General features: G+C 60.4%; 1 protein-coding gene across 1 annotated transcript; it reads left to right on the forward strand.

Moving 5' to 3' along the window:
* Nucleotides 1-2186: 2186 nt before the first annotated feature.
* LOC132387783 (myosin-10-like) lies at nt 2187-20811 on the forward strand (the record flags this gene model as incomplete). The annotated part of the gene is made up of 3 exons (XM_059960153.1): nt 2187-2295; nt 3289-3420; nt 20605-20811. Coding segments are annotated over 3 exons (448 nt in total), but the record flags the coding sequence as incomplete, so codon positions are not given.
* Between the last annotated feature and the right edge of the window lie 3711 nt (nt 20812-24522).

Here is a 24522-nt window from a genome sequence, read left to right on the forward strand (position 1 = left end):
CCTTTCTGCATCTGCAGGTCCGGAGTGTAAGGGGACTCATTAAGGAGGGCCATCAAGCGTCCCTCCTTCCATTCACAGATTCTTCTCCTGTACCATCTCCTCCGGAGCTTCTCCAATACCAGGCACAAAACCTGCCACCTTAACCCTGTCAGAGCCGGGGGGAGAAAGTTTGTGGCCACCCACCTTATCTGCACCCCTTGTAGTTTCATAAGCCTCTTTCAGTCACTCCCTCAGCCTTCAGGGAAAACAGTCCCAGTAACTCAAGCCCTCCATGTGGCAGGGTGACCAGAGCTGAACACAGTACCCCGAGTGCAGCCTCACCAACCTCCTGTTCAACGGCAACATAACGTCCCAACGCCTGTACTCTGCGTCCTGAACGATGTCGGACAGTGTGGCAATCACCTTCCTCACTGCCCTGTCATCTGTAAGCCATACAGTGCCTACGGAAGAGTATTCCTCCCTCCCCGGGGAAGTTTTCCTGCTTTATTGTTTTACCACGTTGAATCACAGTGGATTTAATTTGACACTGATCAACAGAAAAAGATTCTTTCATGAAACAGATCTCTCTGCAAAGTGATCTAAATTAATTACAAATATATAACCACAAAATAATTGATCGCACAAGTATTCAGCCTCTTCAGGAGTGTTTAGTAGATGCACTTTTGGCAGCAATTATAGCCTTGAGTCTGTCAGCTTTGTTCAGCTGGTCACCGCAATTTTCCCCATTCTTTCCATTCCAACCTGCTCCAGCTCCGTCACATTGCACAGGGATTGTGAGTGAACAGTCCTTTCCAAGTCCAGCCACAAATTCTTGAGGACTTAAGGTCTGGACTCTGGCCAGTCCAGGACATTAACTTTGTTCCTTTTAAAGCATTCCTGTGTAGCTTTGCCTTTATGTTTGGGGCTATTGATTTGCTGGAAAACAAATCTCCCAAGTTGCTTTTCTCTTGCAGACTGCTTCAGGTTTTCCCCTTTCCCCCTCTCACCTTAAACCTGCGCCCACCCCTGGAGTAAAGGTCTGTGCCCCTCGGGGGTTTTAAACACTGTAAGCTCACCCCTGGGTCTCCTGCACTCCAAAAGGAATAAAGGGCAACCAGAAATGAACAAGTGTTTCCTCACCATGAAGGAGAGTAGTTGAGGGCAAACACCCCATATGGGACTGGATTAGAATGGAGATTGAATATCTTTGAAGCGCTAAATTATGATATATCTCCCCCTACATCTTCCTACCTCTACCTACCCCTCCCCCACCCTCTCCCCTCCCCTCCCTCATCCATCTCCCCCTTTCCCTCCTCCCTCTGTCCCTTCCCTTGTCTTAACTCCCCTACGCCTCTCCCCCTTTCTCACCCCTCTCCCCTCTCTCACCCTTTCCCCCCCTCTCTCACCCTGACCCCTCTCTCAACTCCTTTCTCTCTCCCCATCTCTCCCCTCTCCTTCACTCTCCCCCTCTCTCACCCCTTCCCTCACCCCTTCCCTCACCCCTTCCCTCACCCCTTCCCTCACCCCTTCCCTCACCCCTTCCCTCTCCCCTTCCCTCTCCCCTTCCCTCTCCCCTTCCCTCTCCCCTTCCCTCTCCCCTTCCCTCACCCCTTCCCTCACCCCTTCCCTCTCCTCCTCCCTCACCCCTTCCCTCTCCCCCTCACCCCTTCCCCTTCCCCCTCCCCCTCTCTCACCCCGATCCCCCTCTCAACCCCTTTCTCTCTCCCCATGTCTCCCCTCTCCCTCACTCTCCCCCCTCCCTCCCCCTCTCTCACCCCTTCCCTCTCCCCCTCTCTCACCCCTTCCCTCTCCCCCTCTCTCACCCCTTTCCCTCTCCCCCTCTCTCACCCCTTCCCTCTCCCCCTCTCTCACCCCTTCCCTCTCCCCCTCTCTCACCCCTTCCCTCTCCCCCTCTCTCACCCCTTCCCTCTCCCCCTCCCTCACCCCTTCCCCTTTCCCTCTCCCCCTCTCTCACCCCTTCCCTCTCCCCCTCCCTCACCCCTTCCCCTTTCCCTCTCCCCCTCTCTCACCCCTTCCCTCTCCCCCTCTCTCACCCCTTCCCTCTCCCCCTCCCTCACCCCTTCCCCTTTCCCTCTCCCCCTCTCTCACCCCTTCCCTCTCCCCCTCTCTCACCCCTTCCCTCTCCCCCTCTCACCCCTTCCCTCTCCCCCTCTCTCACGCCTTCCCTCTCCCCCTCTCCCTCGCAGGGCCTTCCTGAGGAGACAGCAGCAGATGAGCGCACTGCGAGTGCTCCAGCGTAACTGTGCTGCCTACCTCAAACTGCGTCACTGGCAGTGGTGGCGGATCTTCACCAAGGTGAGTCTCCCGGCCCGTCTGCAGAGACCCCGCTCTCCCTCTCTCCCCCCTCTCCCCTCTCCCCTCTCCCCTCCCCCTCTCTCCCCCCTCTCCTCTCTCCCCCCTCTCTCCCCCTCTCTCCCCCTCTCCCCTCTCCCCTCTCCCCTCTCCCCCTCCCACACCCCTCTCCCCCTCTCTCCCCCCTCTCCCCCTCCCCTCTCCCCCTCTCCCCCTCCCCTCTCCCCCTCTCCCCCTCCCCTCTCCACTCTCCCCTCTCCCCCTCTCCCCTCTCCCCTCTCCCCTCTCCCCTCTCTCAAGGTGAGTCTCCCGGTCCGTCTGCAGAGACCCCGCTCTCCCCCCTCTCCCCTCTCCCCTCTCCCCTCTCCCCCTCTCCCCTCTCCCCTCTCCCCTCTCCCCCCTCTCCCCTCTACCCCCTCTCCCCTCTCCCCTCTCTCAAGGTGAGTCTCCCGGCCCGTCTGCAGAGACCCCGGCTGCCCAGCCGTTCCTCTGCGAATGTCCTGAGGGCCAATCTCTCAGTTTGGGACGGTCCGCCATCCCCTTGCTCCTTGCTCAGCTCTTCCCCCTTCGCTCTCCCCTTACTTCTGTACCCCCAGCCCCTTTTCCCTCTCCTTCCTCTCTCCCCTTTACTCCTCTCAATTCCACTGACCTCCCCTCCGTTACCCGGCCATCCTTCCTTCCTCCTTTACACTCCCCCCACCCCTCGAAAATGCTTCCCACCCATTTCTCTTATTTCTAGACCTGCTCACTGGCCCCTCCACCCCTTCCTCTCAAACCACCCTACCGCTCCCTCCACTTTAAAACTCTCCCTCTCCCCTCCTCCGATCCCACGTTCCTATCAGACTGTTGCCCTCGTCACTTTGCCCCTCAAAAGTCCCAGCAACCCGCCCCTCCCGTCAAGGTCTTTCCAACCAACCTCCCACCTTCTCAATCGCTCACCCGTCTTCCCTGATACCCTCCCCACCCCGTTCGTTTCCTCACTCTCCCCGGTTCCAGGTGAAGCCCCTCCTGCAGGTCACCCGCCAGGACGAAGAGCTGCAGGCGAAGGAGGACCAGCTGCTGAGGGTGAAGGAGCAGCATTCGAAGGTGCAGGCAGAACTGGTGGAGCTCGACCGCAAGCACAAGCAGGTGGGTAAAACGTGCTAGCCGGGAGGAGGGAGTGTTCACACCCCAGTTCCTCCCCACCCTGTCCCACAAACACCAACTACCCGCTCCAGGAATCTGCCCGGGAGGAGGGAGTGTTCACACCCCAGTTCCTCCCCACCCTGTCCCACAAAGACCAACTACCCGCTCCAGGAATCTGCCCGGGAGGAGGGAGTGTTCACACCCCAGTTCCTCCCCACCCTGTCCCACAAAGACCAACTACCCGCTCCAGGAATCTGCCCGGGAGGAGGGAGTGTTCACACCCCAGTTCCTCCCCACCCTGTCCCACAAAGACCAACTACCCGCTCCAGCAATCTGCCCGGGAGGAGGGAGTGTTCACACCCCAGTTCCTCCCCACCCTGTCCCACAAAGACCAACTACCCGCTCCAGCAATCTGCCCGGGAGGAGGGAGTGTTCACACCCCAGTTCCTCCCCACCCTGTCCCACAAAGACCAACTACCCGCTCCAGCAATCTGCCCGGGAGGAGGGAGTGTTCACACCCCAGTTCCTCCCCACCCTGTCCCACAAACACCAACTACCCGCTCCAGCAATCTGCCCGGGAGGAGGGAGTGTTCACACCCCAGTTCCTCCCCACCCTGTCCCACAAAGACCAACTACCCGCTCCAGGAATCTGCCCGGGAGGAGGGAGTGTTCACACCCCAGTTCCTCCCCACCCTGTCCCACAAACACCAACTACCCGCTCCAGGAATCTGCCCGGGAGGAGGGAGTGTTCACACCCCAGTTCCTCCCCACCCTGTCCCACAAACACCAACTACCCGCTCCAGGAATCTGCCCGGGAGGAGGGAGTGTTCACACCCCAGTTCCTCCCCACCCTGTCCCACAAACACCAACTACCCGCTCCAGGAATCTGCCCGGGAGGAGGGAGTGTTCACACCCCAGTTCCTCCCCACCCTGTCCCACAAAGACCAACTACCCGCTCCAGGAATCTGCCCGGGAGGAGGGAGTGTTCACACCCCAGTTCCTCCCCACCCTGTCCCACAAACACCAACTACCCGCTCCAGGAATCTCGCCGGGAGGAGGGAGTGTTCACACCCCAGTTCCTCCCCACCCTGTCCCACAAACACCAATTACCCGCTCCAGGAATCTGCCCGAGAGGAGGGAGTGTTCACACCCCAGTTCCTCCCCACCCTGTCCCACAAACACCAACTACCCTCTCCAGGAATCTGCCCGGGAGGAGGGAGTGTTCACACCCCAGTTCCTCCCCACCCTGTCCCACAAAGACCAACTACCCGCTCCAGGAATCTGCCCGGGAGGAGGGGAGTGTTCACACCCCAGTTCCTCCCCACCCTGTCCCACAAAGACCAACTACCCGCTCCAGGAATCTGCCCGGGAGGAGGGAGTGTTCACACCCAGTTCCTCCCCACCCTATCCCACAAAGACCAACTACCCGCTCCAGGAATCTGCCCGGGAGGAGGGAGTGTTCACACCCCAGTTCCTCCCCACCCTGTCCCACAAACACCAACTACCCTCTCCAGGAATCTGCCCGGGAGGAGGGAGTGTTCACACCCCAGTTCCTCCCCACCCTGTCCCACAAAGACCAACTACCCGCTCAGGAATCTGCCGGGAGGAGGGAGTGTTCACACCCCAGTTCCTCCCACCTGTCCCACAAAGACCAACTACCCGCTCCAGCAATCTGCCCGGGAGGAGGGAGTGTTCACACCCCAGTTCCTCCCCACCCTGTCCCACAAACACCAACTACCCGCTCCAGCAATCTGCCCGGGAGGAGGAGTGTTCACACCCCAGTTCCTCCCCACCCTATCCCACAAAGACCAACTACCCGCTCCAGGAATCTGCCCGGGAGGAGGGAGTGTTCACACCCCAGTTCCTCCCCACCCTGTCCCACAAAGACCAACTACCCGCTCCAGGAATCTGCCCGGGAGGAGGGAGTGTTCACACCCCAGTTCCTCCCCACCCTGTCCCACAAAGACCAACTACCCGCTCCAGGAATCTGCCCGGGAGGAGGGAGTGTTCACACCCCAGTTCCTCCCCACCCTGTCCCACAAAGACCAACTACCCGCTCCAGGAATCTCGCCGGGAGGAGGGAGTGTTCACACCCCAGTTCCTCCCCACCCTGTCCACAAACACCAACTACCCGCTCCAGGAATCTGCCCGAGAGGAGGGAGTGTTCACACCCCAGTTCCTCCCCACCCTGTCCCACAAACACCAACTACCTCTCCAGGAATCTGCCCGGAGGAGGGAGTGTTCACACCCCAGTTCCTCCCCACCCTGTCCCACAAAGACCAACTACCCGCTCCAGGAATCTGCCGGGAGGAGGGAGTGTTCACACCCCAGTTCCTCCCCACCCTGTCCCACAAAGACCAACTACCCGCTCCAGGAATCTGCCCGGGAGGAGGGAGTGTTCACACCCCAGTTCCTCCCCACCCTGTCCCACAAAGACCAACTACCCGCTCCAGGAATCTGCCCGGGAGGAGGGAGTGTTCACACCCCAGTTCCTCCCCACCCTATCCCACAAAGACCAACTACCCGCTCCAGGAATCTGCCCGGAGGAGGGAGTGTTCACACCCCAGTTCCTCCCCACCCTGTCCCACAAACACCAACTACCCTCTCCAGGAATCTGCCCGGGAGGAGGGAGTGTTCACACCCCAGTTCCTCCCCACCCTGTCCCACAAAGACCAACTACCCGCTCCAGGAATCTGCCGGAGGAGGGAGTGTTCACACCCCAGTTCCTCCCCACCCTGTCCCACAAAGACCAACTACCCGCTCCAGGAATCTGCCCGGGAGGAGGGAGTGTTCACACCCCAGTTCCTCCCCACCCTGTCCCACAAACACCAACTACCCGCTCCAGCAATCTGCCCGGGAGGAGGGAGTGTTCACACCCCAGTTCCTCCCCACCCTGTCCCACAAACACCAACTACCCGCTCCAGCAATCTGCCCGGGAGGAGGGAGTGTTCACACCCCAGTTCCTTCCCACCCTATCCCACAAAGACCAACTACCCGCTCCAGGAATCTGCCCGGGAGGAGGGAGTGTTCACACCCCAGTTCCTCCCCACCCTGTCCCACAAAGACCAACTACCCGCTCCAGGAATCTGCCCGGGAGGAGGGAGTGTTCACACCCCAGTTCCTCCCACCCTGTCCCACAAAGACCAACTACCCGCTCCAGGAATCTGCCCGGGAGGAGGGAGTGTTCACACCCCAGTTCCTCCCCACCCTGTCCCACAAACACCAACTACCCGCTCCAGGAATCTGCCCGGGAGGAGGGAGTGTTCACACCCCAGTTCCTCCCCACCCTGTCCCACAAACACCAACTACCCTCTCCAGGAATCTGCCCGGGAGGAGGGAGTGTTCACACCCCAGTTCCTCCCCACCCTGTCCCACAAAGACCAACTACCCGCTCCAGGAATCTGCCCGGGAGGAGGGAGTGTTCACACCCCAGTCCTCCCCACCCTGTCCCACAAAGACCAACTACCCGCTCCAGCAATCTGCCCGGGAGGAGGGAGTGTTCACACCCCAGTTCCTCCCCACCCTGTCCCACAAAGACCAACTACCCGCTCCAGCAATCTACCCGGGAGGAGGGAGTGTTCACACCCCAGTTCCTCCCCACCCTGTCCCACAAAGACCAACTACCCACTCCAGCAATCTGCCCGGGAGGTGGGAGTGTTCACACCCCAGTTCCTCCCCACCCTGTCCCACAAAGACCAACTACCCGCTCCAGCAATCTGCCCGGGAGGAGGGAGTGTTCACACCCCAGTTCCTCCCCACCCTATCCCACAAAGACCAACTACCCTCTCCAGCAATCTGCCCGGGAGGAGGGAGTGTTCACACCCCAGTTCCTCCCCACCCTATCCCACAAAGACCAACTACCCTCTCCAGCAATCTGCCCGGGAGGAGGGAGTGTTCACACCCCAGTTCCTCCCCACCCTATCCCACAAAGACCAACTACCCGCTCCAGGAATCTGCCCGGGAGGAGGGAGTGTTCACACCCCAGTTCCTCCCCACCCTGTCCCACAAAGACCAACTACCCGCTCCAGGAATCTGCCCGGGAGGAGGGAGTGTTCACACCCCAGTTCCTCCCCACCCTGTCCCACAAAGACCAACTACCCGCTCCAGGAATCTGCCCGAGAGGAGGGAGTGTTCACACCCCAGTTCCTCCCCACCCTGTCCCACAAAGACCAACTACCCGCTCCAGGAATCTGCCCGGGAGGAGGGAGTGTTCACACCCCAGTTCCTCCCCACCCTGTCCCACAAAGACCAACTACCCGCTCCAGGAATCTGCCCGAGAGGAGGGAGTGTTCACACCCCAGTTCCTCCCCACCCTGTCCCACAAACACCAACTACCCGCTCCAGGAATCTGCCCGGGAGGAGGGAGTGTTCACACCCCAGTTCCTCCCCACCCTGTCCCACAAAGACCAACTACCCGCTCCAGGAATCTGACCGGGAGGAGGGAGTGTTCACACCCCAGTTCCTCCCCACCCTGTCCCACAAACACCAACTACCCGCTCCAGCAATCTGCCCAGGAGGAGGGAGTGTTCACACCCCAGTTCCTCCCCACCCTGTCCCACAAACACCAACTACCCGCTCCAGGAATCTGCCCGGGAGGAGGGAGTGTTCACACCCCAGTTCCTCCCCACCCTGTCCCACAAACACCAACTACCCGCTCCAGGAATCTGCCCGGGAGGAGGGAGTGTTCACACCCCAGTTCCTCCCCACCCTGTCCCACAAAGACCAACTACCCGCTCCAGGAATCTGCCCGGGAGGAGGGAGTGTTCACACCCCAGTTCCTCCCCACCCTGTCCCACAAAGACCAACTACCCGCTCCAGGAATCTCGCCGGGAGGAGGGAGTGTTCACACCCCAGTTCCTCCCCACCCTGTCCCACAAACACCAACTACCCGCTCCAGCAATCTGCCCGGGAGGAGGGAGTGTTCACACCCCAGTTCCTCCCCACCCTATCCCACAAAGACCAACTACCCGCTCCAGGAATCTGCCCGGGAGGAGGGAGTGTTCACACCCCAGTTCCTCCCCATCCTGTCCCACAAAGACCAACTACCCGCTCCAGCAATCTGCCCGGGAGGAGGGAGTGTTCACACCCCAGTTCCTCCCCACCCTGTCCCACAAACACCAACTACCCGCTCCAGGAATTTGCCCGGCAGGTCACTCCTCATTTGCCAGCAAACACTGGGAATTCATGGCTGCAAATACCTCTGGGGAGCCAAGGAAAGTGACGAGGAAGCACTGGAGTGGAACGGGTCAGTGTGGAGGGAGCCTCACTCTGTGTCTGACCCCGGGGGTGGATCGGGGACTGGGGTACGGAGGTGGTTTCGCTGTGTCTGACCCCGGGGGTGGAACGGGGACTGGGGTGAGGAGGTGGTTTCGCTGTGTCTGACCCCGGGGGTGGAACGGGGACTGGGGTGAGGAGGTGGTTTCACTGTGTCTGACCCCAGGGGTGGAACGGGGACTGGGGTGAGGAGGTGGTTTCACTGTGTCTGACCCCGGGGGTGGAACGGGGACTGGTGTGAGGAGGTGGTTTCAGTGTGTCTGACCCCGGGGGTGGAACGGGGACTGGGGTGAGGAGGTGTTTTCACTGTGTCTGACCCCGGGGGTGGAACGGGGACTGGGGTGAGGAGGTGGTTTCAGTGTGTCTGACCCCGGGGGTGGAACGGGGACTGGGTGAGGAGGTGGTTTCACTGTGTCTGACCCCGGGGGTGGAACGGGGACTGGGTTGAGGAGGTGGTTTCACTGTGTCTGACCCCGGGGGTGGAACGGGGACTGGGGTGAGGAGGTGGTTTCACTGTTTCTGACCCCGGGGGTGGATCGGGGACTGGGGTGAGGATGTGGTTTCAGTGTGTCTGACCCCGGGGGTGGAACGGGGACTGGGGTGAGGATGTGGTTTCAGTGTGTCTGACCCCGGGGGTGGAACGGGGACTGGGGTGAGGATGTGGTTTCACTGTGTCTGACCCCGGGGGTGGAACGGGGACTGGGGTGAGGAGGTGGTTTCACTGTGTCTGACCCCGGGGGTGGAACGTGGACTGGGGTGAGGAGGTGGTTTCAGTGTGTCTGACCCCGGGGGTGGAACGGGGACTGGGGTGAGGAGGTGGTTTCACTGTGTCTGACCCCGGGGGTGGAACGGGGACTGGGGTGAGGAGGTGGTTTCACTGTGTCTGACCCCAGGGGTGGAACGGGGACTGGGGTGAGGAGGGGTTTTCACTGTGTCTGACCCCAGGGGTGGAACGGGGACTGGGGTGAGGAGGTGGTTTCAGTGTGTCTGACCCCGGGGGTGGAACGGGGACTGGGGTGAGGAGGGGTTTTCACTGTGTCTGACCCCAGGGGTGGAACGTGGACTGGGGTGAGGAGGTGGTTTCACTGTGTCTGACCCCGGGGGTGGATCGGGGACTGGGGTGAGGAGGTGGTTTCACTGTGTCTGACCCCGGGGGTGGATTGGGGACTGGGGTGTGGAGGTGGTTTCACTGTGTCTGACCCCGGGGGTGGAACGGGGACTGGGGTGAGGAGGTGGTTTCGCTGTGTCTGACCCCGGGGGTGGAATGGGGACTGGGGTGAGGAGGTGGTTGCAGTGTGTTTGACCCCGGGGGTGTAACGGGGACTGGAGTGAGGAGGTGGTTTCACTGTGTCTGACCCCGGGGGTGGAACGGGGACTGGGGTGAGGGGGTGGATTCACTGTGTCTGACCCCGGGGGTGGAACGGGGACTGGGGTTAGGAGATGGTTTCGCTGTGTCTCACCCCGGTGGTGGAACGGGGACTGGGGTGAGGAGGTGGTTTCACTGTGTCTGACCCCGGGGGTGGAACGGGGACTGGGGTGAGGAGGTGGTTTCAGTGTGTCTGACCCCGGGGGTGGAACGGGGACTGGGGTGAGGAGGTGGTTTCACTGTTTCTGACCCCGGGGGTGGAACGGGGACTGGGGTGAGGATGTGGTTTCAGTGTGTCTGACCCCGGGGGTGGAACGGGGACTGGGGTGAGGATGTGGTTTCACTGTGTCTGACCCCGGGGGTGGAACGGGGACTGTGGTGAGGATGTAGTTTCGCTGTGTCTGACCCCGGGGGTGGAACGGGGACTGGGGTGAGGAGGTGGTTTCAGTGTGTCTGACCCCGGGGGTGGAACGGGGACTGGGGTGAGGAGGTGGTTTCACTGTGTCTGACCCCGGGGGTGGAACGGGGACTGTGGTGAGGATGTGGTTTCGCTGTGTCTGACCCCGGGGGTGGAACGGGGACTGGGGTGAGGAGGTGGTTTCAGTGTGTCTGACCCCGGGGGTGGAACGGGGACTGGGGTGAGGAGGTGGTTTCATTGTTTCTGACCCCGGGGGTGGAACGGGGACTGGGGTGAGGAGGTGGTTTCACTGTGTCTGACCCCGGGGGTGGAACGGGGACTGGAGTGAGGAGGTGGTTTCAGTGTGTCTGACCCCGGGGGTGGAACGGGGACTGGGGTGAGGAGGTGGTTTCACTGTGTCTGACCCCGTGGGTGGAACTGGGACTGGGGTGAGGAGGTGGTTTCAGTGTGTCTGACCCCGGGGGTGGAACGGGGACTGGGGTGAGGATGTGGTTTCAGTGTGTCTGACCCCGGGGGTGGAACGGGGACTGGGGTGAGGAGGTGGTTTCAGTGTGTCTGAGCCCGGGGGTGGAACGGGGACTGGGGTGAGGATGTGGTTTCAGTGTGTCTGACCCCGGGGGTGGAACGGGGACTGGGGTGAGGAGGTGGTTTCACTGTGTCTGACCCCAGGGGTGGAATGGGGACTGGGGTGAGGATGTGGTTTCAGTGTGTCTGACCCCGGGGGTGGAACGGGGACTGGGGTGAGGATGTGGTTTCAGTATGTCTGACCCCGGGGGTGGAACGGGGACTGGGATGAGGAGGTGGTTTCGCTGTGTCTGACCCCGGGGGTGGAACGGGGACTGGGGTGAGGAGGTGGTTTCACTGTGTCTGACCCCGGGGGTGGAACGGGGACTGGGGTGAGGAGGTGGTTTCACTGTTTCTGACCCCGGGGGTGGATCGGGGACTGGGGTGAGGAGGTGGTTTCACTGTGTCTGACCCCGGGGGTGGAACGGGGACTGGAGTGAGGAGGTGGTTTCACTGTGTCTGAGCCCGGGGGTGGAACGGGGACTGGGGTGAGGAGGTGGTTTCAGTGTGTCTGAGCCCGGGGGTGGAACGGGGACTGGGGTGAGGAGGTGGTTTCAGTGTGTCTGACCCCGGGGGTGGAACGGGGACTGGGGTGAGGAGGTGGTTTCAGTGTGTCTGACCCCGGGGGTGGAACGGGGACTGGGGTGAGGATGTGGTTTCACTGTGTCTGACCCCGGGGGTGGAACGGGGACTGTGGTGAGGATGTGGTTTCGCTGTGTCTGACCCCGGGGGTGGAACGGGGACTGGGGTGAGGAGGTGGTTTCAGTGTGTCTGACCCCGGGGGTGGAACGGGGACTGGGGTGAGGAGGTGGTTTCGCTGTGTCTGACCCCGGGGGTGGAACGGGGACTGGGGTGAGGAGGTGGTTTCAGTGTGTCTGACCCCGGGGGTGGAACGGGGACTGGGGTGAGGAGGTGGTTTCAGTGTTTCTGACCCCGGGGGTGGAACGGGGACTGGGGTGAGGATGTGGTTTCGCTGTGTCTGACCCCGGGGGTGGAACGGGGACTGGGGTGAGGAGGTGGTTTCACTGTGTCTGACCCCGGGGGTGGAACGGGGACTGGGGTGAGGAGGTGGTTTCGCTGTTTCTGACCCCGGGGGTGGAACGGGGACTGGAGTGAGGAGGTGGTTTCAGTGTGTCTGACCCCGGGGGTGGAACGGGGACTGGGGTGAGGAGGTGGTTTCACTGTGTCTGACCCCGGGGGTGGAACTGGGACTGGGGTGAGGAGGTGGTTTCAGTGTGTCTGACCCCGGGGGTGGAACGGGGACTGGGGTGAGGATGTGGTTTCAGTGTGTCTGACCCCGGGGGTGGAACGGGGACTGGGGTGAGGAGGTGGTTTCAGTGTGTCTGAGCCCGGGGGTGGAACGGGGACTGGAGTGAGGAGGTGGTTTCACTGTGTCTGAGCCCGGGGGTGGAACGGGGACTGGGGTGAGGAGGTGGTTTCAGTGTGTCTGAGCCCGGGGGTGGAACGGGGACTGGGTGAGGAGGTGGTTTCGCTGTGTCTGACCCCGGGGGTTGAACGGGGACTGGGGTGAGGTGGTGGTTTCGCTGTGTCTGACCCCGGGGGTGGAACGGGGACTGTGGTGAGGAGGTGGTTTCGCTGTATCTGACCCCGGGGGTGGAACGGGGACTGGGGTGAGGAGGTGGTTTCACTGTGTCTGACCCCGGGGGTGGAACGGGGACTGGGGTGAGGAGGTGGTTTCAGTGTGTCTGAGCCCGGGGGTGGAACGGGGACTGGGGTGAGGAGGTGGTTTCACTGTGTCTGAGCCCGGGGGTGGAACGGGGACTGGGGTGAGGAGGTGGTTTCACTGTGTCTGAGCCCGGGGGTGGAACGGGGACTGGGGTGAGGATGTGGTTTCAGTGTGTCTGACCCCGGGGGTGGAACGGGGACTGGGGTGAGGATGTGCTTTCAGTGTGTCTGACCCCGGGGGTGGAACGGGGACTGGGGTGAGGAGGTGGTTTCACTGTGTCTGACCCCGGGGGTGGAACGGGGACTGTGGTGAGGATGTGGTTTCGCTGTGTCTGACCCCGGGGGTGGAACGGGGACTGGGGTGAGGAGGTGGTTTCAGTGTGTCTGACCCCGGGGGTGGAACGGGGACTGGGGTGAGGAGGTGGTTTCAGTGTTTCTGACCCCGGGGGTGGAACGGGGACTGGGGTGAGGATGTGGTTTCGCTGTGTCTGACCCCGGGGGTGGAACGGGGACTGGGGTGAGGAGGTGGTTTCACTGTGTCTGACCCCGGGGGTGGAACGGGGACTGGGGTGAGGAGGTGGTTTCGCTGTTTCTGACCCCGGGGGTGGAACGGGGACTGGAGTGAGGAGGTGGTTTCAGTGTGTCTGACCCTGGGGGTGGAACGGGGACTGGGATGAGGATGTGGTTTCACTGTGTCTGACCCCGGGGGTGGAACTGGGACTGGGGTGAGGAGGTGGTTTCAGTGTGTCTGACCCCGGGGGTGGAACGGGGACTGGGGTGAGGATGTGGTTTCAGTGTGTCTGACCCCGGGGGTGGAACGGGGACTGGGGTGAGGAGGTGGTTTCAGTGTGTCTGAGCCCGGGGGTGGAACGGGGACTGGAGTGAGGAGGTGGTTTCACTGTGTCTGAGCCCGGGGGTGGAACGGGGACTGGGGTGAGGAGGTGGTTTCACTGTGTCTGAGCCCGGGGGTGGAACGGGGACTGTGGTGAGGATGTGGTTTCGCTGTGTCTGACCCCGGAGGTGGAACGGGGACTGGGGTGAGGAGGTGGTTTCAGTGTGTCTGACCCCGGGGGTGGAACGGGGACTGGGGTGAGGAGGTGGTTTCACTGTGTCTGACCCCGGGGGTGGAACGGGGACTGGGGTGAGGAGGTGGTTTCAGTGTGTCTGACCCCGGGGGTGGAACGGGGACTGGGGTGAGGAGGTGGTTTCACTGTGTCTGACCCCGGGGGTGGAACGGGGACTGTGGTGAGGATGTGGTTTCGCTGTGTCTGACCCCGGGGGTGGATTGGGGACTGGGGTGAGGAGGTGGTTTCACTGTGTCTGACCCCGGGGGTGGAACGGGGACTGGGGTAAGGAGGTGGTTTCACTGTGTCTGACCCCGCGGGTGGAACGGGGACTGGGGTGAGGAGGTGGTTTCAGTGAGTCTGACCCCGGGGGTGGAACGGGGACTGGGGTGAGGAGGTGGTTTCAGTGTTTCTGACCCCGGGGGTGGAACGGGGACTGGGGTGAGGATGTGGTTTCGCTGTGTCTGACCCCGGGGGTGGAACGGGGACTGGGGTGAGGAGGTGGTTTCACTGTGTCTGACCCCGGGGGTGGAACGGGGACTGGGGTGAGGAGGTGGTTTCGCTGTTTCTGACCCCGGGGGTGGAACGCGGACTGGAGTGAGGAGGTGGTTTCAGTGTGTCTGACCCCGGGGGTGGAACGGGGACTGGGGTGAGGAGGTGGTTTCACTGTGTCTGACCCCGGGGGTGGAACTGGGACTGGGGTGAGGAGGTGGTTTCAGTGTGTCTGACCCCGGGGGTGGAACGGGGACTGGGGTGAGGATGTGGTTTCAGTGTGTCTGACCCCGGGGGTGGAACGGGGACTGGGGTGAGGAGGTGGTTTCAGTGTGTCTGAGCCCGGGGGTGGAACGGGGACTGGAGTGAGGAGGTGGTTTCACTGTGTCTGAGCCCGGGGGTGGAACGGGGACTGGGGTGAGGAGGTGGTTTCAGTGTGTCTGAGCCCGGGGTGGAACGGGGACTGGGTGAGGAGGTGGTTTCGCTGTGTCTGACCCCGGGGGTGGAACGGGGACTGGGGTGAGGAGGTGGTTTCAGTGTGTCTGACCCCGGGGGTGGAACGGGGACTGGGGTGAAGATGTGGTTTCAGTGTGTCTGACCCCGGGGGTTGAACGGGGACTGGGGTGAGGTGGTAGTTTCCCTGTGTCTGACCCCGGGGGTGGAACGGGGACTGGGGTGAGGAGGTGGTTTCGCTGTATCTGACCCCGGGGGTGGAACGGGGACTGGGGTGAGGAGGTGGTTTCGCTGTGTCTGACCCCGGGGGTGGAACGGGGACTGGGGTGAGGAGGTGGTTTCAGTGTGTCTGACCCCGGGGGTGGAACGGGGACTGGGGTGAAGATGTGGTTTCAGTGTGTCTGACCCCGGGGGTTGAACGGGGACTGGGGTGAGGTGGTAGTTTCCCTGTGTCTGACCCCGGGGGTGGAACGGGGACTGGGGTGAGGAGGTGGTTTCGCTGTATCTGACCCCGGGGGTGGAACGGGGACTGGGGTGAGGAGGTGGTTTCACTGTGTCTGACCCCGGGGGTGGAACGGGGACTGGGGTGAGGAGGTGGTTTCAGTGTGTCTGAGCCCGGGGGTGGAACGGGGACTGGGGTGAGGAGGTGGTTTCAGTGTGTCTGACCCCGGGGGTGGAACGGGGACTGGGGTGAGGAGGTGGTTTCAGTGTGTCTGACCCCGGGGGTGGAACGGGGACTGGGGTGAGGAGGTGGTTTCAGTGTGTCTGAGCCCGGGGGTGGAACGGGGACTGGAGTGAGGAGGTGGTTTCACTGTGTCTGAGCCCGGGGGTGGAACGGGGACTGGGGTGAGGAGGTGGTTTCAGTGTGTCTGAGCCCGGGGGTGGAACGGGGACTGGGTGAGGAGGTGGTTTCGCTGTGTCTGACCCCGGGGGTTGAACGGGGACTGGGGTGAGGTGGTGGTTTCCCTGTGTCTGACCCCGGGGGTGGAACGGGGACTGGGGTGAGGAGGTGGTTTCGCTGTATCTGACCCCGGGGGTGGAACGGGGACTGGGGTGAGGAGGTGGTTTCACTGTGTCTGACCCCGGGGGTGGAACGGGGACTGGGGTGAGGAGGTGGTTTCAGTGTGTCTGAGCCCGGGGGTGGAACGGGGACTGGGGTGAGGAGGTGGTTTCACTGTGTCTGAGCCCGGGGGTGGAACGGGGACTGGGGTGAGGAGGTGGTTTCACTGTGTCTGAGCCCGGGGGTGGAACGGGGACTGGGGTGAGGAGGTGGTTTCAGTGTGTCTGAGCCCGGGGGTGGAACGGGGACTGGGGTGAGGAGGTGGTTTCACTGTGTCTGAGCCCGGGGGTGGAACGGGGACTGGGGTGAGGAGGTGGTTTCACTGTGTCTGAGCCCGGGGGTGGAACGGGGACTGGGGTGAGGATGTGGTTTCAGTGTGTCTGACCCCGGGGGTGGAACGGGGACTGGGGTGAGGAGGTGGTTTCAGTGTGTCTGACCCCGGGGGTGGAACGGGGACTGGGGTGAGGATGTGGTTTCAGTGTGTCTGACCCCGGGGGTGGAACGGGGACTGGGGTGAGGAGGTGGTTTCAGTGTGTCTGAGCCCGGGGGTGGAACGGGGACTGGAGTGAGGAGGTGGTTTCACTGTGTCTGAGCCCGGGGGTGGAACGGGGACTGGGGTGAGGAGGTGGTTTCAGTGTGTCTGAGCCCGGGGGTGGAACGGGGACTGGGTGAGGAGGTGGTTTCGCTGTGTCTGACCCCGGGGGTTGAACGGGGACTGGGGTGAGGTGGTGGTTTCCCTGTGTCTGACCCCGGGGGTGGAACGGGGACTGGGGTGAGGAGGTGGTTTCGCTGTGTCTGACCCCGGGGGTGGAACGGGGACTGGGGTGAGGAGGTGGTTTCAGTGTGTCTGACCCCGGGGGTGGAACGGGGACTGGGGTGAGGAGGTGGTTTCAGTGTTTCTGACCCCGGGGGTGGAACGGGGACTGGGGTGAGGATGTGGTTTCGCTGTGTCTGACCACGGGGGTGGAACGGGGACTGGGGTGAGGAGGTGGTTTCACTGTGTCTGACCCCGGGGGTGGAACGGGGACTGGGGTGAGGAGGTGGTTTCGCTGTTTCTGACCCCGGGGGTGGAACGGGGACTGGAGTGAGGAGGTGGTTTCAGTGTGTCTGACCCCGGGGGTGGAACGGGGACTGGGGTGAGGAGGTGGTTTCGCTGTGTCTGACCCCGGGGGTGGAACTGGGACTGGGGTGAGGAGGTGGTTTCAGTGTGTCTGACCCCGGGGGTGGAACGGGGACTGGGGTGAGGATGTGGTTTCAGTGTGTCTGACCCCGGGGGTGGAACGGGGACTGGGGTGAGGAGGTGGTTTCAGTGTGTCTGAGCCCGGGGGTGGAACGGGGACTGGAGTGAGGAGGTGGTTTCACTGTGTCTGAGCCCGGGGGTGGAACGGGGACTGGGGTGAGGAGGTGGTTTCAGTGTGTCTGAGCCCGGGGGTGGAACGGGGACTGGGTGAGGAGGTGGTTTCGCTGTGTCTGACCCCGGGGGTTGAACGGGGACTGGGGTGAGGTGGTGGTTTCCCTGTGTCTGACCCCGGGGGTGGGACGGGGACTGGGGTGAGGAGGTGGTTTCGCTGTATCTGACCCCGGGGGTGGAACGGGGACTGGGGTGAGGAGGTGGTTTCACTGTGTCTGACCCCGGGGGTGGAACGGGGACTGGGGTGAGGAGGTGGTTTCAGTGTGTCTGAGCCCGGGGGTGGAACGGGGACTGGGGTGAGGAGGTGGTTTCACTGTGTCTGAGCCCGGGGGTGGAACGGGGACTGGGGTGAGGAGGTGGTTTCACTGTGTCTGAGCCCGGGGGTGGAACGGGGACTGGGGTGAGGAGGTGGTTTCAGTGTGTCTGAGCCCGGGGGTGGAACGGGGACTGGGGTGAGGAGGTGGTTTCACTGTGTCTGAGCCCGGGGGTGGAACGGGGACTGGGGTGAGGAGGTGGTTTCACTGTGTCTGAGCCCGGGGGTGGAACGGGGACTGGGGTGAGGATGTGGTTTCAGTGTGTCTGACCCCGGGGGTGGAACGGGGACTGGGGTGAGGAGGTGGTTTCAGTGTGTCTGACCCCGGGGGTGGAACGGGGACTGGGGTGAGGATGTGGTTTCAGTGTGTCTGAGCCCGGGGGTGGAACGGGGACTGGGTGAGGAGGTGGTTTCGCTGTGTCTGACCCCGGGGGTTGAACGGGGACTGGGGTGAGGTGGTGGTTTCCCTGTGTCTGTCCCCGGGGGTGGAACGGGGACTGGGGTGAGGAGGTGGTTTCGCTGTATCTGACCCCGGGGGTGGAACGGGGACTGGGGTGAGGAGGTGGTTTCACTGTGTCTGACCCCGGGGGTGGAACGGGGACTGGGGTGAGGAGGTGGTTTCAGTGTGTCTGAGCCCGGGGGTGGAACGGGGACTGGGGTGAGGAGGTGGTTTCACTGTGTCTGAGCCCGGGGGTGGAACGGGGACTGGGGTGAGGAGGTGGTTTCACTGTGTCTGAGCCCGGGGGTGGAACGGGGACTGGGGTGAGGATGTGGTTTCAGTGTGTCTGACCCCGGGGGTGGAACGGGGACTGGGGTGAGGAGGTGGTTTCAGTGTGTCTGACCCCGGGGGTGGAACGGGGACTGGGGTGAGGAGGTGGTTTCAGTGTGTCTGAGCCCGGGGGTGGAACGGGGACTGGGGTGAGGAGGTGGTTTCAGTGTGTCTGAGCCCGGGGGTGGAACGGGGACTGGGGTGAGGAGGTGGTATCACTGTTTCTGACCCCGGGGGTGGAACGGGGACTGGGGTGAGGATGTGGTTTCGCTGTGTCTGACCCCGGGGGTGGAACGGGGACTGGGGTGAGGAGGTGGTTTCACTGTGTCTGACCCCAGGGGTGGAACGGGGACTGGGGTGAGGATGTGGTTTCAGTGTGTCTGACCCCGGGGGTGGAACGGGGACTGGGGTGAGGATGTGGTTTCAGTGTGTCTGACCCCGGGGGTGGAACGGGGACTGGGATGAGGAGGTGGTTTCACTGTGTCTGACCCCGGGGGTGTAACGGGGACTGGGGTGAGGAGGTGGTTTCAGTGTGTCTGACCCCGGGGGTGGAACGGGGACTGGGGTGAGGAGGTGGTTTCAGTGTGTCTGACCCCGGGGGTGGAACGGGGACTGGGGTGAGGAGGTGGTTTCACTGTGTCTGACCCCGGGGGTGGAACGGGGACTGGGGTGAGGAGGTGGTTTCGCTGTGTCTGACCCCAGGGGTGGAACGGGGACTGGGGTGAGGAGGTGGTTTCACTGTGTCTGACCCCGGGGGTGGAACTGGGACTGGGGTGAGGAGGTGGTTTCACTGTGTCTGACCCCAGGGGTGGAACGGGGACTGGGGTGAAGAGGTGGTTTCAGTGTGTCTGACCCCGGGGGTGGAACGGGGACTGGGGTGAGGAGGTGGTTTCACTGTGTCTGACCCCGGGGGTGGAACGGGGACTGGGGTGAGGAGGTGGTTTCACTGTGTCTGACCCCGGGGGTGGATCGGGGACTGGGGTGAGGAGATGGTTTCAGTGTGTCTGACCCCGGGGGTGGAACGGGGACTGGGGTGAGGAGATGGTTTCAGTGTGTCTGACCCCGGGGGTGGAACGGGGACTGTGGTGAGGAGGTGGTTTCACTGTGTCTGACCCCGGGGGTGGAACGGGGACTGTGGTGAGGAGGTGGTTTCACTGTGTCTGACCCCGGGGGTGGAACGGGGACTGTGGTGAGGAGATGGTTTCAGTGTGTCTGACCCCGGGGGTGGAACGGGGACTGGGGTGAGGAGGTGGTTTCGCTGTGTCTGACCCCAGGGGTGGAACGGGGACTGGGGTGAGGATGTGGTTTCAGTGTGTCTGACCCCGGGGGTGGAACGGGGACTGGGGTGAGGAGGTGGTTTCACTGTGTCTGACCCCGGGGGTGGAACTGGGACTGGGGTGAGGAGGTGGTTTCAGTGTGTCTGACCCCGGGGGTGGAACGGGGACTGGGGTGAGGAGGTGGTTTCACTGTTTCTGACCCCGGGGGTGGAACGGGGACTGGGGTGAGGAGGTGGTTTCGCTGTGTCTGACCCCGGGGGTGGAACGGGGACTGGGGTGAGGATGTTGTTTCAGTGTGTCTGACCCCGGGGGTGGAACGGGGACTGGGGTGAGGAGGTGGTTTCAGTGTGTCTGACCCCGGGGGTGGAACGGGGACTGGGGTGAGGATGTGGTTTCAGTGTGTCTGACCCCGGGGGTGGAACGGGGACTGGGGTGAGGAGGTGGTTTCGCTGTGTCTGACCCCGGGGGTGGAACGGGGACTGGGGTGAGGATGTTGTTTCAGTGTGTCTGACCCCGGGGGTGGAACGGGGACTGGGGTGAGGAGGGGTTTTCACTGTGTCTGACCCCGGGGGTGTAACGTGGACTGGGGTGAGGAGGGGTTTTCACTGTGTCTGACCCCGGGGGTGGAACGGGGACTGGGGTGAGGATGTTGTTTCAGTGTGTCTGACCCCGGGGGTGGAACGGGGACTGGGGTGAGGAGGTGGTTTCGCTGTGTCTGACCCCGGGGGTGGAACGGGGACTGGGGTGAGGAGGGGTTTTCACTGTGTCTGACCCCGGGGGTGGATCGGGGACTGGGGTGAGGAGGTGGTTTCACTGTGTCTGACCCCGGGGGTGGATCGGGGACTGGAGTGAGGAGGTGGTTTCACTGTGTCTGACCCCGGGGGTGGAACGGGGACTGGGGTGAGGAGGTGTTTTCACTGTGTCTGACCCCGGGGGTGGAACGGGGACTGGGGTGAGGAGGTGGTTTCGCTGTTTCTGACCCCTGGGGTGGAACGGGGACTGGGGTGCGGGGTGAGGTGTGACCAGTTCCTGTTCCGCAGCTCCTGGAGGAGAAGAACATTCTGGCTGAGCAGCTGCAGGCGGAGACGGAGCTCTTTGCCGAGGCTGAGGAGATGCGTGCACGGCTTGCTAGCCGGAAGCAGGAGCTGGAGGATATCTTGCACGACCTCGAGTCGCGGGTGGAGGAGGAGGAGGAGCGAAACCAGGAGTTGCAGAACGAGAGGCGCAAGATGCAGCTCCACGTCCAGGTGGGTTCACTGCAAGTAATTAACTTACAGGCTTTTCCTGCGATCACAAGACTGTCACAGATTGGTGATGTGGAATGCCACCAGTCTGGTTTATTGGCAAGGCTGATGGCGGGAGAGCTCCGCAGTCTTGGCCTCGTGCCACTGGCTTCCCTGCCGCAGGGGGGTCTGGAGGCAGTGAGTTGGAACTGCCCCCCCCCCATTGATGCTGCTCTCCAGTGTTCGCTCGGTGTGAGAAACGCGTTGGTGCATGCGTACGCTTGTGGACTGCTGACGGCTGCTTGTTGCCAACACCCTTTCACCTTCAGGGAATATCTCTCATCTACCGTTTCGTCTGATTGCTCACGGACTGTCTGAACTGCTTCCTTCTGGTAGGCGCTTCAGATCCCTCCAGACTAAGACTAATAGGCACTGGAGAAGCTTTTTCCCTACTGCTGTCACTTTGCTGAACAGTTAACTGCCGGTTAACTGTCGGCTAACTATTACTTGGATTGCACTACCTATATGTATAATCTATATTTTCATTTATTTTTATCATCTGTTATGAGCAGAGAGACAACATCTGCCGGAAGTAAATTCCTTGTATGTGCACAGGTACTTGGCAATTAAAGTCTGATTCTGATTCTGCTACGTGTTCCTTTGGTTGAGTCTGACGTTTGCTACTGGATGTTGCCCTTTAGCCACGGAGGAACACTGTTCCATTATTGATGGGTGTTCATGTGTGGTTGAACCTGAACTCTGTCTCAGTTATTAACCTCGACCATCAGGCTCCGAAACAGTTATTAACCTCGACCATCAGCATCCGAAACAGTTATTAACCTCGACCATCAGGCTCCGAAACAGTTATTAACCTCGACCATCAGGATCCGAAACAGTTATTACCCTCGACCATCAGGATCCGAAACAGTTATTACCCTCGACCATCAGGCTCCGAAACACTTATTACCCTCGACCATCAGGCTCCGAAACAGTTATTACCCTCGACCATCAGGCTCCGAAACAGTTATTACCCTCGACCATCAGGCTCCGAAACAGTTATTATCCTCGACCATCAGGATCCGAAACAGTTATTACCCTCGACCATCAGGATCCGAAACAGTTATTACCCTCGACCATCAGGATCCGAAACAGTTATTACCCTCGACCATCAGGCTCCGAAACAGTTATTACCCTCGACCATCAGGCTCCGAAACAGTTATTAACCTCGACCATCAGGATCCGAAACAGTTATTACCCTCGACCATCAGGCTCCGAAACAGTTATTACCCTCGACCATCAGGCTCCGAAACAGTTATTACCCTCGACCATCAGGCTCCGAAACAGTTATTAACCTCGACCATCAGCATCCGAAACAGTTATTAACCTCGACCATCAGGCTCCGAAACAGTTATTAACCTCGACCATCAGGATCCGAAACAGTTATTACCCTCGACCATCAGGATCCGAAACAGTTATTACCCATGACCATCAGGCTCCGAAACAGTTATTAACCTCGACCATCAGGATCCGAAACAGTTATTACCCTCGACCATCAGGATCCGAAACAGTTATTAACCTCGACCATCAGGATCCGAAACAGTTATTACCCTCGACCATCAGCCTCCGAAACAGTTATTAACCTCGACCATCAGGCTCCGAAACAGTTATTACCCTCGACCATCAGGATCCGAAACAGTTATTACCCTCGACCATCAGGATCCGAAACAGTTATTACCCTCGACCATCAGGCTCCGAAACAGTTATTACCCTCGACCATCAGGCTCCGAAACAGTTATTACCCTCGACCATCAGGATCCGAAACAGTTATTACCCTCGACCATCAGGCTCCGAAACAGTTATTACCCTCGACCATCAGGATCCGAAACAGTTATTACCCTCGACCATCAGGCTCCGAAACAGTTATTACCCTCGACCATCAGGCTCCGAAACAGTTATTACCCTCGACCATCAGGCTCCGAAACAGTTATTAACCTCGACCATCAGGCTCCGAAACAGTTATTAACCTCGACCATCAGGCTCCGAAACAGTTATTAACCTCGACCATCAGGATCCGAAACAGTTATTACCCTCGACCATCAGGATCCGAAACAGTTATTACCCTCGACCATCAGGCTCCGAAACAGTTATTACCCTCGACCATCAGGCTCCGAAACAGTTATTACCCTCGACCATCAGGATCCGAAACAGTTATTACCCTCGACCATCAGGCTCCGAAACAGTTATTACCGTCGACCATCAGGCTCCGAAACAGTTATTACCCTCGACCATCAGGCTCCGAAACAGTTATTAACCTCGACCATCAGGCTCCGAAACAGTTATTAACCTCGACCATCAGGCTCCGAAACAGTTATTAACCTCGACCATCAGGCTCCGAAACAGTTATTAACCTCGACCATCAGGCTCCGAAACAGTTATTACCCTCGACCATCAGGCTCCGAAACAGTTATTAACCTCGACCATCAGGATCCGAAACAGTTATTACCCTCGACCATCAGGATCCGAATCAGTTATTACCCTCGACCATCAGGATCCGAAACAGTTATTACCCTCGACCATCAGGCTCCGAAACAGTTATTACCCTCGACCATCAGGCTCCGAAACAGTTATTAACCTCGACCATCAGGATCCGAAACAGTTATTACCCTCGACCATCAGGCTCCGAAACAGTTATTACCCTCGACCATCAGGCTCCGAAACAGTTATTACCCTCGACCATCAGGCTCCGAAACAGTTATTAACCTCGACCATCAGCATCCGAAACAGTTATTAACCTCGACCATCAGGCTCCGAAACAGTTATTAACCTCGACCATCAGGATCCGAAACAGTTATTACCCTCGACCATCAGGATCCGAAACAGTTATTACCCATGACCATCAGGCTCCGAAACAGTTATTAACCTCGACCATCAGGATCCGAAACAGTTATTACCCTCGACCATCAGGATCCGAAACAGTTATTAACCTCGACCATCAGGATCCGAAACAGTTATTACCCTCGACCATCAGGCTCCGAAACAGTTATTACCCTCGACCATCAGGCTCCGAAACAGTTATTAACCTCGACCATCAGGATCCGAAACAGTTATTAACCTCGACCATCAGGCTCCGAAACAGTTATTAACCTCGACCATCAGGCTCCGAAACAGTTATTAACCTCGACCATCAGGCTCCGAAACAGTTATTACCCTCGACCATCAGGCTCCGAAACAGTTATTACCCTCGACCATCAGGCTCCGAAACAGTTATTACCCTCGACCATCAGGCTCCGAAACAGTTATTAACCTCGACCATCAGGATCCGAAACAGTTATTACCCTCGACCATCAGCCTCCGAAACAGTTATTAACCTCGACCATCAGGCTCCGAAACAGTTATTACCCTCGACCATCAGGATCCGAAACAGTTATTACCCTCGACTATCAGGATCCGAAACAGTTATTACCCTCGACCATCAGGCTCCGAAACAGTTATTACCCTCGACCATCAGGCTCCGAAACAGTTATTACCCTCGACCATCAGGATCCGAAACAGTTATTACCCTCGACCATCAGGCTCCGAAACAGTTATTACCCTCGACCATCAGGATCCGAAACAGTTATTACCCTCGACCATCAGGCTCCGAAACAGTTATTACCCTCGACCATCAGGCTCCGAAACAGTTATTACCCTCGACCATCAGGCTCCGAAACAGTTATTAACCTCGACCATCAGGCT

The sequence above is a fragment of the Hypanus sabinus genome, unplaced genomic scaffold (genome assembly GCF_030144855.1).
Source record: "Hypanus sabinus isolate sHypSab1 unplaced genomic scaffold, sHypSab1.hap1 scaffold_2201, whole genome shotgun sequence".
Taxonomy (NCBI): Eukaryota; Metazoa; Chordata; class Chondrichthyes; order Myliobatiformes; family Dasyatidae; genus Hypanus; species Hypanus sabinus.